General features: G+C 38.0%; 1 protein-coding gene across 5 annotated transcripts in view; it reads left to right on the plus strand.

Annotated features, from left to right (window-relative positions):
• The first annotated feature begins 918 nt into the window (after positions 1 to 918).
• The window catches only part of HGF (hepatocyte growth factor), a 64,772-nt gene continuing 47,937 nt past the window's right edge, over positions 919 to 17,753 (plus strand). For 2 of the 5 annotated variants that reach the window (XM_066983485.1, XM_013180476.3), the window contains exons 1-2: positions 920 to 1,161; positions 13,807 to 13,972. In XM_066983485.1, coding sequence (XP_066839586.1) covers positions 1,086 to 1,161; positions 13,807 to 13,972 — 242 coding nt within the window. In that variant the 5' untranslated portion in view covers positions 920 to 1,085. Of the gene's footprint in view, positions 1,162 to 13,806; positions 13,973 to 17,753 lie in introns of all 5 variants that reach the window. The other 3 variants (XR_010826632.1, XM_013180475.3, XM_048062793.2) reach the window with 2 other exon arrangements.

Here is a 17,753-nt window from a genome sequence, read left to right on the forward strand (position 1 = left end):
TCCTACTGCCTGTGTTGTCATACACTTATGCAATAGACCATAGGTGGGTGCATGGGAGAAAGAAATGGTTTAAATTACAGCAAAACTTTTCCTGAAGTGTTTATTTTTGAACACTCACATGTAGCGAAGGCCGGTCTCATGCTTTTAAACAAACTCCAACGCCATTTCTTCCATGAAGTTAAAAGGAAGCGTAATAGAAGAATTAGAGTCATTTTGCCAGCAATAGAAGGAAGGTCGGGCCTCGCTTTGGACTGCGGTTTGTCTCCACAGAGAAACACCAGCCAGCTGATACTTGAACTTTAGATTCCCCAGAGTTGCCACAATTTTGGGGAAGTGGCACTTGTCAGATGGCCAAAGAGGGTGATGGAAAGGCCAGGCCAGTGGCCAAGGGGGAGCCACGGACAGGTCGGAGGAAAGTTGTGCTTCTTAACCAGGAAACGGTCTTGCTTTGTTCCTGGCTATGGGGCAGCAGGAGTCCTGCTTAAACAGCCATGGTTGAGGGTCCTGCCTGCGTATGAGGCCAAAGGGCAGGTGGAGAAAGGGCGACTGTGAGGGGAGATGTCTGTGGGCAGGAAGAGGTGTTCTGGCTGCAGGTGAGAGGACAAAGAAGGGTTGGGGGCCAGGAGTGGGGAAGGGGGGGTTGGGAGGGCTGTGCAGCAGCAGACACTAGCCCCGGAGTAAGCTCTGCGGGACCCGGTCAGCCTGGCTGCTCCCCCTGAGCCCCGGGAGGGATCCAGGGAGGGAGGGATGCGGTGGGGAGGAAGGAGGGAGGGAGAGAGGGAGGCGGTTGTGGGAGCCCCCTCCCTGGGCTGGCTGCGGGGCGGGAGGGGAGGCAGCTCCTGGGGAGGGGAGGGGTGGGGGAGAGGAGGCAGAGAGGGGATGTTGTTAAACAGTTTCTTACCGTAAGAGGGAGTTGGGACCCAGATCTTTCCAGTTAATCACACAACAAACTTAGATCATCGCAATAAAAAGCAGCTCGGCTCACTCTGCCTCCTCGAGTGACCGGCTGTGCACAAGGGTCCTTCCGAGGAGCCATCTCCTCTCCTCCTCCCCGCCAGCCCGCCGGAGGGGGGGCCGCCGGCACCATGTGGGCCACCCAACTCCTGCCAGCCTTGCTGCTCCATCAGCTGCTGCTGCTTCCCATCACCATCCCTGCGGCAGGTTAGTTTTTCTGTCACTTCTCCGGGGACACCCCCGCCACCTCACGGCCGCGGCGTTTCCCCTCTCTCCCTCACAGTCGCGGCGGGGGCGGTGCAGCGAGCGGGGAGACCCCAACATCCCCGGCACCCTCAGCAATACCTGCGCTGAGGGCAGGCACCGGCAGCGGCCGGGGGTGAGATGCCTGGGTGTCGGGGCAGGCTGAGCTCTGTTTGCGGCAGAGTTTGCTCGTCCAGGGCTTTGAGGGGACAGGAGGAGCTGGTGGTGGCTTGCGGGGATGTCACTGCATCCCGCCACCTCCCCTCCCAGCGAGGGGGCTCTCTCAGGATGGGAAGATCTGAGGAAGTGGGAGCGGGAGAGACAGCTCCTGGCCACTGTCAGGGCATGAGGGAACATCTGCCCTTCATTTCCAAGTGGTAGAATAAACGTTAGGTTACATAAATTGACAAGGAATACCCAAAGCAAGAGATAGTATAAGATAGTATAAGAAAGGGAAGGTCCTTGCCAAAGTTCAGCAGTATGGACATGCTATTTCCAGACTGAAATACTTGTAATTTAATTAGATGTTCCTGATGAAGCCCGGGAGCAGGGGGGGGGGAAGGAACAAACAATAAGTCATCAAGTGCTGGAAGCTCTTTAGCTGAATTTCTTTCCTGAAGTGTCCCCCTTGGACTGGATATCTGAAGAGCTAACTGTGTTTCTATTGGCCCTCTGGGGAGACGTTTGAGGAAAAAAGAGTTTGCAAAGGTTTCTACAAACCTTTCCTTCCTTCCTTCCTTCCGCCAACATTGTTAGGGTCAGACCTTTGCACAGACAGAAACAAAAGGCAGCCACAATTCAGGGAAAGGATCTGCCAGGAGTGGGCAGAGTGCGAGCAGGCACACAATACTGCTTGGGTCCTGTGGTCATGTCAGAAGGCATCAAGCACTGGGTATGGCAAGTGGTTGATGGCTTCCAAGACATAATTACATTTTTTAAATTAAAATTATATATATATATATATAGGATTTAAAAGTGGATTTATTTATTTTTTTATTTATTGTAAACACAGTGGGCAAGTTAAAAAAAAAAGAATGGCAGCATCCCATGTAGTAAAACCTGTCATTTTTCACCTACGGTGAGTGTGGTTCTGTATGATGTTGAACTTCTCACAAGACCTTCTGTGCTCAGTCTGCTCAGTGACAATTTTGTTTTTGCATTACTAATACAGGCATTAGTAGCAGGTGAAACAGAGATACGGACACTATGCTACTATGTTTTTCTAAACTGCTTTTCCGTGCACATTGCAGTTTCCATTTTGTGGACATGTGACCTTTCAGAAAAAGTGATGACTAGAGTTAGTTTGGAATTTTCTGAGTCCTCCCCCCCCCCCCCCCCCCCCCCCCCCCCCCCGGAAAATGCTGACCCATCAAAACTTTTCATTTTAAACAGAAAATGACTTTGGCTTGGTTCCTCCGTATCAAATTAATAACAAATTTGCAGCAAAGACATTCACAATAGCAAGGGGTACCTGCTAGTGAAAAATCTTCACCTGAGATAGAAACTCATCAACTGATGGGCTAGCTTGAAAAAAGCAGAACAGCCTCCTGAAACTTTATTCAGTGGGCCAACTAGACAGAAACTGGTCTATAGCCAAATTCATAAGAAGCTAGGTCATGCTTAATCTCTGGATGGTCAGGACACTTTTCTTGAATGAGACAAAGTCCTTGTTCTGCCTGACTGTAGGCTGTTAGCAGGGTCTATACTTTCCCAAGCTCAATGAATATTTCATCTATCTAATATTCCAACAGGAGAGATTGAGAGACAGATACTGTGAGTATCAGTAGGTTGATGATTACGGTTGTGCCCTAACCAATAGACTCTTCAGTTTAGGAGGGCATGGTTCATCCTGATGTGGAGGAAAATTAGATTTCCAAAACTTCAGAATTTTTCATAGAGTAGGACTTGTTTTCTGGCCAACTTTCATAGTGGCAGTTTCTTGGCAACACTCCCTTTCTTAACTTTCCTCCCCCACCCGCCTTAATATTAATCAATCCTATTGTTTGCCTTATGGGTAAGAAAGATGACTCTTACTACATGCAGCCATTGTGCTTTCTTTGCTTTGTAAAAAGAGGTGATCTTCAACAAAAGTTTCAGGATTGGTATAATGTATGCAAGAGAAAGTTTTGTTAGCTTCTGAAAATATATTGGTAGCTTTCTAAACATAGATGGTATCTTTTGTACAGGATTTTGAATTATTTTTACTGAGATGTTTTCAAGAAAGCTTAATGTATGTGTATATATACTTAATATTTTTATCTATGAAAAAACAGGCTAAGTGATGAAAAGAGAATTTAAATATATATATATATGAAAATCCTTTGGTAATGCATGTCCATACTTTTTCTATTACTGTTCTGTCAAAGCTGATTTTAAATTTACCTAAAAATGAGTGTTGTTTCTTCTATGAGTTGATCTTGTAGGTTTGGAATCCAACATCCTAAGTTCTGTGCAAAGACAATGTCCTGTGTTGCTGAGTTTTCTAATACATGTGGGGTTATATTAATGGATTAAAAAAAAAAAAAAAAAAAAGGAAGGTGAAGAAAACAGCAAGAAATTTTCATGTCAGCAGGCTATCCACAATATGAGTTTTTGAGTTTCTTTTTCATACGTAAGATCTTGATTGGTGAAAGAGGTAAATGTGCAAGGTTTCTATAGACTACTTGCCTAGTCATTATCAATATCCTGCAGGTCTCTGTAAGTCTAAGTCTGATTTCTTACTGAAAGTAAAAAACAGATTGGCATATTGAATGAAAAAAAGAAAAGAATGAATGCTAAAGATTTATTTAAATTAAAGATATTTTCCTGTGAAAAGACTGGCATCTGAGTGTGTTTCTTTATTCAAACTTCTCAGCACTTTCTGTAGTTTGGATCATCTGAAGCAGTTTCTAATGAAGATGTGGCAGTTGCACTTAGTTCCTATAAATAACTGTTCCTTAAAAAAATACCATAGCAATAATCGATGTATGAATGTTGTGTATTCCTGTGGTCTGCATAGCTACATATATTTTAAAAATTTAATGTGATTTATACTTCCCTAACCCAGCTGTAGATAATCATTATTCTATATACTGTCAACAAAGTGAAATGATACTCTGCCAGTTGGAAGACTGTATTCCTTCTGTTTAATGGAATCCTTTTGGTGCTCAGTGCCAGGGGCTGCTTGTTTTGCTCTCACATATAATACAGTTCTTACCCTGCTTAACAGATTTTCTGTTTCTATTAATGTCATTTTCATAAGCAACCTAGCAGGAGAACCTAGAGTTGAAAGACGTGAGATTAAAATGTTGCATAAAACTCTGGAAAATCGTGCACTGAAGTCAAGGAAAGGAAAGCCTCTTATTGGACGAGCTCATCTGTCATTATTGTAATACTTCAACTGAGGCCAGGGTTGGAAGGGAAATGTACAGTCTCCCTCAGAGAACATAATATCTCCCCTTTGGATCTTTACGCTGAACATTAGTTTGCCACTTAAGCATTTCAGACTTTTCTAAGGAGATTTGAAGGTAGGATAACTGGGCCCCTTGATAGGTGAAAGCTCTATGTGGGAAGGAGAGGGTTGCCCTGAACTTTTTGCAATTGCTTGTACTGGATGAGCATTGGAATGTTACTTTCTCCCTACCAGTCTTCAGGTGGGGGTAGATGGGCAGAAGCTACAAGGCAGAATGGAGGCGAGAAAGGATTGATTTCTGCACTTGCTTGGGAAGCAGGAATGGTAGGAGAATTGGTGTCCTCCAGATGTGAGCAATGTTTGTACTTTGCAGTGCGGAATTAGGACAGCTCCAAAGCATTGTGAAGAAATGAAGACATCCTTCACCTCTCTCCTTTCTGTGGGGGTTTTTGGCAGTCCTGTTAGAGGACAGTAGAAGTATTCCTGAACATGGTTAGTACCCAACACATAAAGCAATGCTGCAGTGAAGCAGAGCTAGGAGCATGCTCCAGATTACTTAAATATGCTGGCAAAATCTAGCTACAGGAGATGGAATCAAATGGCTTGTGGGCCTCCACCCATGTGCTGTCTGATGAGCCTGGCCATGCCTGGCAGTCCTCAGCGCTGCTGGCCTGGCTGGGGACTGGCTGCTCCCTCCTTCTCCCATCAGCTCCAGCTCTTCCTATGACTCCTTGCGTTGGCCAGCAGCACTATTTTTAGACATACAACATGCAGTAAGACTCACCGCTCCTCACAGGGTCCGTTTTGCTGCCCTTAGCAGCTGGTCACTCTGCTTCGCCTGAATCCCTGCCCTGCCTGCCTGTGCTTTTCTCTATACTCCCTGCTCCAAACTTGGACCCCTTCAGTGGTGGCTGAGTGCACAATGCGCTGGGTGCCTTAGAGGAAGCACCGAAAGCTTGTAAAGATTGTGGAACATTATGTGAAATATAAAGGATTTAATTCTTGTGCAAATGCATAAGAAGACAAATCTTACAATGGAAAATGCTCTTTGTAATTTAGCCAGAGGTTACATACAACAAGTCAGAGTACAAACTGCAGACCATTTGTTTCTGCCAATGGGTCCCAGCATCCTGCTGTGCAGATAACCTTTTCTTGGAAGAAAAAGAGCTGCCCATTTGCATCTAACATCCAATTTTAGAACATGCTATCAGTTTTTAATGTTATCTTTTATTTCTTAAGTTTTCACACTGACTATAGGAGAGGGTTACAAAGGCAGAACTCAGCAAACGTGAAGTTGGGTTCCAGAGAAAATGGCACTCTTTGCAGCTGCTAAGGAGGGATATGTGTGTATGGGTGCGTGTGTGGGTGTGGGTGTTTGAGTGAGTGGTAATATGCAATGTAAAGCCAAAAAGAAAAATCTTTTTGCATTTCCTGAATCTGCTCAACAACTAAACTGAATGCCAACATAAAAATAAGGAAAAAATTATCTCTGTATGATATATTTCTATTTTAATCTGTTTTCTAAAAATTGTGGATTTTTTTTTTTTCCATGAAGTCTCTTTTGCCAAGAAAATAAAATTGAAAAGTTAAAAAAAAAATCATGTGGTCCTCCAGATACCTTTCTGAAAAACTATTTAATTGTCACAAGTTAACGATGACTCTTTGGACAGCTGGTTTTATTTTGATGACATTCCATCTATATGGCTGACTGCAGTTTTTATAGGTATGGTTGGTAAACATTTTTAATGCCAAATTATTGTCTTACATGAATAAAGGCATTCAACTTAATCTGGCATCTAAGTCAATTCAATCTACAAACTTATTTTCTTGGATACATTTCAGAATTGTTTCTGTTTCCCTCTTTCTTTCTTTCTTTCTTTCTTTTTCTTTCTTTCTTTCTTTCTTTCTTTCTTTCTTTCTTTCTTTCTTTCTTTCTTTCTTTTTTCTCTTTCTTTCTTTCTTTCTTTCTTTCTTTCTTTCTTTCTTTCTTTCTTTCTTTCTTTCTTTCTTTCTTTCTTTCTTTCTTTCTTTCTTTCTTTCTTTCTTTCTTTCTTTCTTTCTTTTTCTTTCTTTCTTCTTTTTCTTTCTTTTCTCTTTTCTTTCTTTCTTTTCTTTCTTTTTCTCTTCCTTCCTTCCTTCCTTCCTTCCTTCCTTCCTTCCTTCCTTCCTTCCTTCCTTCCTTCCTTCCTTCCTTCCTTCCTTCCTTCCTTCCTTCCTTCCTTCCTTCCTTCCTTCCTTCCTTCCTTCCTTCCTTCCTTCCTTCCTTCCTTCCTTCCTTCCTTCCTTCCTTCCTTCCTTCCTTCCTTCCTTCCTTCCTTCCTTCTCTCCAAAATGATTTGGAAACATTGTTCATTTTTTTGCATTCTAGCCAGGAAACTGGATATTTTTGATACTTGAAACAAGCATAAGGAGTAGTCAAAATAAGTGAAAGTAAGTTGAAACTAAGTTAAAAGTAAATTTAAAATGATGAGCACTTATTCACTTTATCAAAGCGACTCTTCCAGGACTTGGTTTAAGAGAGAAAGCTGTCGTGAAAATATTTGTTTAAAGAACTGCTTCCTGAATATTCTTACAGATAATAATAAGACCATATAAAATATTTTGGTATCAACATGCACCATTTTTTATATATGTATATATTTTTTTCTTTTACAGTCACTATACTGTTAAACAATGAAATACACTTTGCATGTGGTGTCTGAAACCATTTGATAGCACATACTTTCAAGTTTGTTTTATTCATAATGAAACCAGTATATTTGTGGTATCGTACTGGGACCTGAACCAATATACAATTTGCCCTTAGTGTTTTATATCATTGTCCTGGAGATACATTATTGAATTTAATTCAAAATAACCCTTCCATCATGTTTTATAGACGAATTAAATACCTCACCACATTTGCTTACTGTTCTTCAATCCATGTATAGTAAGGACTCTCGCGTTTTTGCAAACTCTATTCAACAATTTTTGCTTTTACACAAGTTTTGCCAAATGCATTTTAATGCATATGATAAAGCTTTATTTTTTATTTTGTATTAAATTGTCATTATTTACACTGAGATAAGCATTCGGTTTTGATATCTCTTCTGAAAAATATCTGTAGACATTCTGATAACCATGGTTTTGCATACTTTTGCTGTGTATATTTTATTGAGATCTAAAATTTGCATCTTTTTTTCTCTCTTCCCCTCCCCCCCTTAAGATACATATGAATATGCTCTGCTTGGGTGTAAACTCTCAACTTTTTTAGTATGTTGTTTCCTGATAAAATGCTTGTTATATTTACTGTGTTGAGCTGTGCTTCCCTTTATTTCAGATGCAGTTAAGTGTTTTTTATTTTGTTTTTGTTTGTTTGTTTGCTTTTCTGAAGGTCTTTCATGTGATGGTAAACTTCTCATTTTCCCCTGTAAATTCAAACTTCTTTCCCTCCTGAATTTCACATGAAATTGAGTTCACATATTTCTTTTTTCCTAGCTCAACAGGAAATTCAGTTTACTTTGGCTTGCAGTGATGATTGTTCTTTGAAAAAATAAGCTAATATCTAATCTTATTTTGACCTTCTGACCTGGTTATCAGTTATAAAATGAATAATTCAATTTCTATTTAGTCCATCTGTTAAATGCTCAAGTGCAAATGTCTTTGTTTCATTTCATACATGATGCAAAAATATTGAACAGCATTTTAAAATGCCTATTGATACTAAAGAAAGGGACTCAGGCATTGAAATGGGTTGCCTAGGGAAGTGGTGGCATCACTGTCCCTGGGGGTGTTGAAGGACCTGGTGCTTAGGGACATGGTTTAGTGGGTGACATTGGTAGTAGGGTGATGGTTGGAACAGATGAAGGTCTTCTGAAGGTCTTTTCCAACCTTAATGATTCTATGATTCTATGATTCTATGTCTCTTCTATATTTCTGAAATATTTATATCACTTTATATGACCATTTCTCTTCACTTGACTATTCTTTAAATTTTCAGTCTCTGAGCTTCCTGCACAGTGTGTGGGCAACTTCCCTCTTCTCAATTTTTTCTCACCAGTGCCATATTGTTTTGCTTTTCTTTTCTTTTTTTTTTTTTTTTTTCACTATTTGGCAGGACTGTAATCGATTCCTTAAATTTTCTGTCAGCATCTTCCATCCTAGAAGAATTTAGGTATCTTCCTCTCTTGATTTTTTTTTCCCCATAGTCTTAGCTTATCTTTGACATCCAAGAAACATAATAAACGGTGCTGTTATGCGGCTGTCCATATGTGTTTTGTTTGTTTGTTTGTTTGTTTTTTCAAAACTGAAAATTACGAATGTCTTTTTCCATCTACCATATAAAGATCTGCAACTTACTTACGTCAGTATCTATCATAATAGAATTAAAATCTTTCATTACCCCAGTCAGTTGGAAGTTTAACACAACAAAGCAAATTACTTGGGAAACTGCTCAAGTTCTAAAAGATGTAATCCAGCTCTGCAAGTGTAAACAAACAAAATCAGGAAATAAAACTCCACACCAAAACAACAAGATTTCATTAAGGATCTTGATTCAAACATAAACCTTGAATTTAAATTTATTTATCTTCTCATTTGGATAATTTGGTGTTGAGTTGTTATGTGCTTGTTCTGTTTAATAAAGTGGGATGCAAAATTAGAAAGAAAAGAAAGGAATGAGGCTTCTCACATTATAACAGAATGAGGCTTCTGACATGATCACAAGTCTCCATTATGTGGTTCTTTAAGAGAGCACTAACTATTGCATAGATGGGAGTGAGACTTGGAAACCCTGAAAGCTGACATGCTGAATGCATCACAAGTCTTTATTAATAAAAGCTTTGTATAGTCTATGGCAAGTCCATAAAAGTGGGTATTTTTTTGAGGGAGACAGCAGTATGCTCCAGTTGTACTCTGTAAGACTATAACTCCTAAGCCTAAATATACAACTATATTAGAAAAAGCTGGACTGATGCAGGAAGGAGAAAGGGATTACCGATGATGTAGATAATGTCAGATAAATTCATTGTAAAATTTTGCTGTAGACAATACAAGTAGTGTTTTGATCTCATTATAATGCACAAAGGTAATCTTTAGGCCTGTTGATATCCTGCATGCTCTTGGTTGATGCAACAATGGTATAATTTGCCCACTTTTTTTACTACAAAACTTCTAATAGAAAAACAAATCCTTTTAGTGATCAGGCTAAAACCTGAGAGTCTAATACTTGACTTGTTAATGTATTTAAGCTCTAAATCACCTGAAACTACTTTTATACTGAAGTTCTTGACTCTCTTACAGCTTAGTATCAGACTTACTGTTTTCTACTAGGTGTGAATTTTTGCATTGGGGTATAGAACATACCCAGTGTTGGGACTGAGTGGTATGATGATAGGGTGAGTACAAATCCCTTTTTGGTGTGGTAAACAGGGACAAAAGAGAAAAAGGAAATGACGTTGCTGCTATTTTCCCATTAGCCCAGTGGTTAGAAAATACCTAGAGGCTGGAAGACATGAAAATACAAATGTCTTCGCTATGTCAAACTTAATTTGTTAATCGAGGAAGTATCTACATTTCTATGACATTGATTATTACTCTCATTCCTGGCTGTTATACCTGTTTTATTTTTTTAAAGTATAAAAATAATTAAAATAATTGCAGTTAAATAGGGCATAGAATACAGGTACCACAACTTCCTAGGAAGTTACATTATGGCTGCAGAATTAAAATTTTCTTTATTTCTTTACCATATTTTCAATTACATATTTGGTGTAGACTGAAACTGCTACAGGAAAAAAATATTTTTGGAAATAGTTTCCCCCTGATGCTCTACAGTTTGAATAATCTCAGTTAATACTCCCTATCTGAGAAGACTACACAGAAACTTCATATGGAAAATGTAGTAAGGGAACCCAGAGTTGGTTCTTGTTTCCTTCTTTTTGTAAGGAAATTTTTTCTTAAGTGAATGTTTAACACATTTTACGAAAGTGGTAGAGACCCATTGGGAAGACTGTGGAGGTACAAGATGAGATGGTGGAATACTTTCCCCCTGCAGCATCCAGCTAGAGTAAACATTGTAGTTCCCACTTCCCTGGGCACTGGCTGAGCTCTGTGTTCTGTCCGACCATGTTTGCTATCATGTTAAGAGACAGAAAGAGGCACCACCCTCACCTTTTTGAGGAGTACTTGACATAAAGAAATATATTTAGTCAGCCAAAGAAATATATTTAGTTAATTAATTTTCATTAGTTGGTTAGTTTTCTTCTGTTGAAGAAAAAAAATGTTGATCTGTATTTGAACGGATTCTTTTGTGTTTGAGTCAGCTCTTCTTATTTTCAAATTTAAATGGAATGACAGACTTCCCCAGTAATCTGATATTCAAGTATGAGAAGCGTCAGAGGACATAACCCACAAAATAAGCAAAAGTCCTGATTAATCAAAGTTTAGGAAACTGATATGAATGACAGTCAAAAATTAGGAGTATCAGTTATAGAATATTGCATTATAGTCTTTGATGTAGAATATTTCTTGGGCACTATTTTATTTAATATTTTAATAATAAAACCACTTAGGGTTATTTATTTATTTATTTATTTATTTTCTTTGCGGTGTAAAAGTAATGCTTTGCATTATTCAGATGGTTCTAACAAAGTCACACCACGCATTTGGCCCTTTGCCTTTTGGATTATAGGCAAAGTCATAGAATGTTGTTGTTTGAAAGCTAAAGTAAATCAGGCTGTTATGAATTGCTAAATGCAAGATCAAACCCACAATTCTCTTTGGACAACTGCTCAGGAAAAAAAAAAAAAAAAAAAAAAAAGCACAACTGTGAACCATGCCTGTCAGGCGGCAGAGCAGAATTTCGTGATATATGTATATATATATATTTTTTGGATGATATTCTTGCATGCTTGCTGGTGACTTTAAGAAGTTGTTATCATAGAGAATTAAGATAATGACACTTATTGGTAGATGGCAAATGTTAGCATCATGAACTAAAAGAAAATACTTTGATATTTCTGTACAGATTCTTACCTTCATTTAATATAAAAATGTTGGCTAAGAAAACATAGAAATAATGACATCTTCTAAGATAATAGATTGAGACATTTACCACAAAATCTTAATGGAAGATTTATTTTTCTGTGTTTGTCTTAAAGAGCAGATGCAATCCTTATTGCAGCACTTTGGCTCTTTCACCCAAGAACAACAACAGCAAAAAGCAGCTTCAGTGTAAAGACAATATTTTCCAGTAGCAATGCTAATCCTTATAGCCAGAGTCTCAGCATAACATTTCCATAAACATGAGTCATTTTGGGTACATATGCATTGTGTAAATGCAAGGCTGAAAATGCTTATAATAACTTATATGGGTCCCAGACACAGCACCAAAGTTATTATTTGATCTTTTCAGCAAAAAGCTTCTTTCTATAACAATAATAGGGATTCCTGTAACAATACTAGGGATTTAGAGGGAAATTAATAATTTCTTTATATTTTCTGAAAATACTTGTAGTTGGAATTAAAATTATGTGCTATTAGGTACAGGGGAATACCATTGCTCACAGTTCATCAGTTTTAAAAGAAGAGTAGAATGTGGTAAAGATTTTTTATAGGTTTATTGCAGCAGAGAGATTCTATTCCTTTGATCTTCTCTCTATTTCCCTCTTCCTCTCTCAGTCATGCCCCCCCACCCTTCACCTTTAGTAACTGAAGCTTGATGAAATCTACTTTAAATGTCTTTGGTCTATTTTTAGGTGTTTTAGGGATAACTCACCACTGAGAGGTGTGATTTAGCTAAATCCAGTGAAAATGTGAGCTCCCTTAACCATCAGGATGGAAGTTCTGCCAAAGGAACAGCCCTCTTTAGCTTCATAATGTGTGCAGTTGTCAGTAACTCATTTGGATTCACAGAGAGCTCAGCTATTGAACTTTTACAACTTGTGGAATTATTCTGAACTTCTGTGTAGAGTGTACCAAACAAAAATTGCTGACCTACGTGCACTTTGCACCTGCATAAGAAATGACCTACCTATTCAGGAGAATGGCGCACTAGGGTGAGGATTCATATATTTGCAAGCTCTGGCAAAACTTAGTAAATTAGTCCTGAGCATTCATGTTCTGTTACTGTGGCTGATCCTTTGAAGAAAAAAAATGAAAGGACAGCTGAAAACAGTTATATTGAAATATGTTATGAAAAGTACTATTACCTAGTTTGTAAATGAAGGAGTGATTTGTTCACCTAACTTTTACTACATTAGCCATCTAATCCAAAAAGATCATATTGGATCCTTGAGTGAAATAAGGTAAGTAGATCCAAAGGGCAATTTATCCTTCCTGTGTTACTCATGTGTCTTAGAATAGTGAGAATCACTCTCCAGAGGTACTCATCTGCCTTCACTGATGATGGAGGAGCCTACAATGGCAGACTGATTTCTATGGGAAAAGCAAACAAACATATGCATACAAACTGGAAAAATCGTGGGTTTTTCTTGCAAAAATCAAAGACTTTTCCTCTGGCACTTCAGCCAAACTTCTCTAGCCAATCTTGCCTGCTCCATTTTATACCTCTTCCCCTGGGTCTTTCAACAGAGACATGGAAAACAGATCTTTCTGTAGAAATCTTTGTAACAGTGCAGACTATTTCCATGTTATGGCTTCTGCCTCCCCTCCTCTTCTCTTCTGTAGGCTCACAACACTCATTCATTCACATCTAAACTGAACACAACATTCTCACTGAGCCTTCACTAGGATGGGAAAAGATGGGAAAAAGACGGGAAAAATGAATATTTTATGTTACTTTCAGGCTCCAAATCTGCTCTCAATTTGTGTTAAAATGTTTGCTGTTTTAAGAACAGTTTATCCCATTCAAACTATAATTCTCTATAACATTTTTATTCCTCCCTTTCTAATTTTAACTCCAGTCTGTCCATTAAAAGTAGACATTTGTTTAACTTTATCACTTCAGTTTTTATTGGAAATGTTTATAAGATATCAGTTTTTGTGATGTATGGCAAGCATATTTTCAGGTTCTGAAAAAAATATTCACAGGGTGAAAAACTTTCCTCTTACACTTTTCTAGTATTATGTAATTCTTTACATAAGTTTGGTAATTATTTACAAGAAGTTTCGTACCAACGTTCCTATAATTCTTTAATAAATTATATTCATTTCTAATGCAATCTGTCATCTCAGTACTGTTCTTAACTTTTTTTTTTTCTTCTTTGCTTTTTTCTTAGATGGTAAAGGAAAAAGGAGAAATCCTCTTCATGACTACAAAAAAACAGGAGAGTTGATGCTCATCAAAGTAAACAAAACACTGGAAGTTAAAACCAAGCTGTTAAATACCACTGAGCAGTGTGCCAAGAGATGCAGCAGGAACAAAGGTCTTTCATTCACTTGCAAGTAAGTTATGTATCTCTATTATTATCACATTTTTCCTAATAGATTCTTATCTAATACTCTTTGGGCAAAGGTTTCTCTGTAATCGTCATCAGCTGTAGCTTGTACTGAGGACAATCTAAAGACTGCACTGTTTTGATTTCTTTGGCATTGTTCTACCTGTCCAGAGAATATGTCATTTCTGAAGCTTTATCTGAGTTGTTCTGTCTTTTTAGCTTGTCCAATCTGTAGTGTTTTCCATAATATAGCTGAGAAATATACTCATTTTAAGATGTCGATGATTTGTGCTGCACTGTAGTGTTCAGCGAACATTTCTGGGATTTTTATCTCTCTTATAAAATGGTTATTGTCACACATCACAGCTGCAGTATTTCAACACCACTTCAGACCATATTCTATCTTCATTTTTTGCACATTACTCCCACTAAAGTCAATGGGAACTTCACACATGGAACACAGATACATACACTGCTGAAGTTCACTGGCAAGTACTATGAATTTGATACAATGGATTCAAACCTTCTCAGCTGTACAATCATTACAAGTATATGATAGCTATTCTACAGCATCTGCTGTCTCTTACAAACACATCATGCAGCTGATTGCTTGTCTGCCTAGTACATATTCTCTACTATTTTTTGGAACAAATCACTGTTATTTTTCCTGTTTATTAGACTTGAATTGTTCCCCTGGCCTCTCCTAGTCTAGACCATTAGCAATAAATGAACACAGGAGAATCTTGGAGAGAATGAATGGCTTCTGTACTAGTAAGCATTGGGCTAAATGTCAGCCTGATCTTGAAATATTAAAAAAAAAAAAAAAGACTTATTACAAATAGAAGTCAGATCAAATGTGATAAAAGCTCTTTCTTGGCAGAAAAGGTCCTCCATTGAAATTTAATCTTTTTTTAAGCCTTTAATTCCAAATTAAAGGAGATCTGGAGATGTAGTTTTTATTATTTTGTACTTTGACTATTTACATATGCAAACAATAAGCGGAGTTTACATATTTTCCAGGCACTGATATTTTTCACATGGTACAAGCAACTCCTTTTCCTATTGGCAGAGCTTCCACTCACATCATTACCAAGTGGATCAGGTTGTACTCCATGCAATAAGAAATCCTTCAGTTCTGGTGTTCAGTGGCAAGGAGTAGTACAAAATTAAGTTTTACAGTATAAAAAAATACTAAATAGTGCCAAGAAAATTCCAATATCTGCTCAGGAAGATTGTTTCAAGGATCTTCTAATTGTAGCTACTCTGGCTGGTACATTTAATGTTCTGAAAATAATAAGTATGTTAATATATTCATTGATTCCACTTTACATGAATAATATTCTAGAACCTCTCTGCATTTTCATTTCTGTTTCATTTATGAAAGTTTTTTTTTTTTTTTTTTTTGTTGGGACAGTCAGTCCCTGTCATTGTATGACAGATTCATTAAGGGGCAAACTCTCTCTGCTGTAATCAGTCAATAAAAGAATATAAAGGAGCAATGATGGACTTTGAGAACAGAGCTTGGAAGAATTCTGCTCACAGATAGGATCACTGCAATCAGTCATATATGTCTATTTTACACTGAAAATGAAAAAAATAATTACAAATCTGACTGCTCATGCTCTGAATTTCCCATTTTTTCCTATAGTTGTTTAGCCAGCAAGGCTAGCAGCATAGGTGTAGGTGATTAGGGCTTGCCTGTGCTATCTCTGTGCAGCAAGAGAGATTCTCTGTATCTGGGAACATTCTTGTGGTTTCATTTGGTCCCAGATGAATCCTTTTATACTGTGCACAGTTCTTTGATGCTACTGTAAACACATATTTGACGTGTTCCCTTTTAAAGGAAACAGTGATTGCTAATGTTTCCCTTTTATTCTTAGGATCACCAGTCTTTAACTTCATGCCAGCGTACGGTTAGTACAGGGTAAAATGTGTTGCTAACTGAAATTAAAACCAATTAGTTTACTGGCTGCTGTGTGATCATACAAAACCTAGAAGAGAAGTGGCATAAAATGACATTTTATATATGTGAAACATAAGACTTGGATTTTCCTTTGTTTATTGACATTTTTGTGACTTGATTCTAATGGTAGTACTGATCCAAGAAGTAGTTCTCTATCACTTGGGTAACAACACTAATGTTGATCTTTATTTTCTAGATGCAAACTCAGTTTGTTTAAGAATTATGATAGGATAAAATAGAAATACTTCATAACATAATTATGACAATAGTACTTGAAGCAGTAGCCCATGAGTCTCTTTCCTGTGAGGTACCCAACCAAGATGAGGGTTTAAGGTTGCTCTGGTTCTTTTCCACCAGAAAGTGGTAAATTAGTGGAGTCCAGGCATTACAGACTTATAAAGGATCAGCCATTCCTAGATTGCTGGGAAAAGAAAAAAAAGAAAAAAAGAAAAAAAAAAAGCTTTTGATTTATTTATATATGATAAACTGTTGAAGTTATAATATACCACTTCTCAGAGATGACCTTTCTTCCTTTCTCTTGCTGTCATGTTTGCATAGATCTTGATCATCTTTAATAGAGTTGCAAGAGCCTTACACAGACTCATTTTTCCTACATAACACTATTGCTAAAATCCAACCCTCCCAACAAAGTATCCCTTAGATTCACTTTTTTTTTTTTTACTTCATAATTATCTGTTCAACATTTTCTGCATTCCTTATCAGCTTTTTTTACCTACTGCTGAGCTGTTCTTATTCCTTTGTTTCACTACTAGTTGCAGTCCATTACCCCTGCTGTTTTCCTTAAGTTATCCTTGCAGCTTTTCCCACATTTTTTTAAGGGTGAGAAAAACAATATATAGCTACTATTATACTGACTGTGCAGATGACTGTTGCATACATGTCACTTCCTTACCTACAAAGCTGTACCTGTCTAATCCTTTGTTACCTTCTTACTTTCTGTTGTGTCTTCTAGTTTCATATTTAGACAGCAAGGGGCTCTAGTTTAGACCACAGGATTCCAGAGTCTGGTCAGAAACTCTACTATCTCAGTACAAACAGCAACAACAAAAATTGTTGTGATCGGCAGTATCAGTAGAAGACCAAGAATTTGCTTAAATATGTTGACTTTGGAAGTGTAAAAACCCTCTCGATTTGGGTCCAAGAAAAGATTTGTAGAAACTTTTATGTACAAAAGTGACTGAAGCCAAGCTGGAAAGAAACCAAAAGGCAACTGAAAGGCAAAAACTGAAAGAATTGTTTGTAAACAGTGCATTCTGCATTCCCACTGTAGGAGGGAGGAGGGGAAAGGAGAATGTAATTGGAAAGGCTTGAAAGGTCAAGGATATTTTTGTGAAGATGGAGTTGGAAGCACTTGGATACGCTCATATTTGAGAACTAGCCAGAAGAGAACAGAAGGCTGAACAAAGGCAGAAGGATGAAGGTTAGCAGGTTGGAAACATTTGGAGTCAACAGAGTAGAGAGCAGTTGGATGAAAAATCTGTTTGGTGATGGAAAAGAAAATGAAGAGGATGTTTGAAAGAGGGAAGAGTGGGGAGGTTGGATAAGATCTTGTAATATTTTTAACTGAAGCCAGCAAGATCTCACACAGAAAAACTTGTGTGGCAAGAGGGGAATTAAATGGAAAGCAAGAGCTGTGAGTTGGGGGTGCAGTACATAGCCAAAGTAAAGATGAAGTGTAAGAAATCTGTGTGGCTTTTGCATACTATTAGGCAGTGTTAAAATGGCTTCTCAGGTCAGGACAAAATAGCTGAGATTTGAGATGACCGATGGCTGCTAGTTAGAAACACAGATTGTGTTGTGGGCT

Source organism: Anser cygnoides, chromosome 1 (genome assembly GCF_040182565.1).
Source record: "Anser cygnoides isolate HZ-2024a breed goose chromosome 1, Taihu_goose_T2T_genome, whole genome shotgun sequence".
NCBI classification, from domain to species: domain Eukaryota; kingdom Metazoa; phylum Chordata; class Aves; order Anseriformes; family Anatidae; genus Anser; species Anser cygnoides.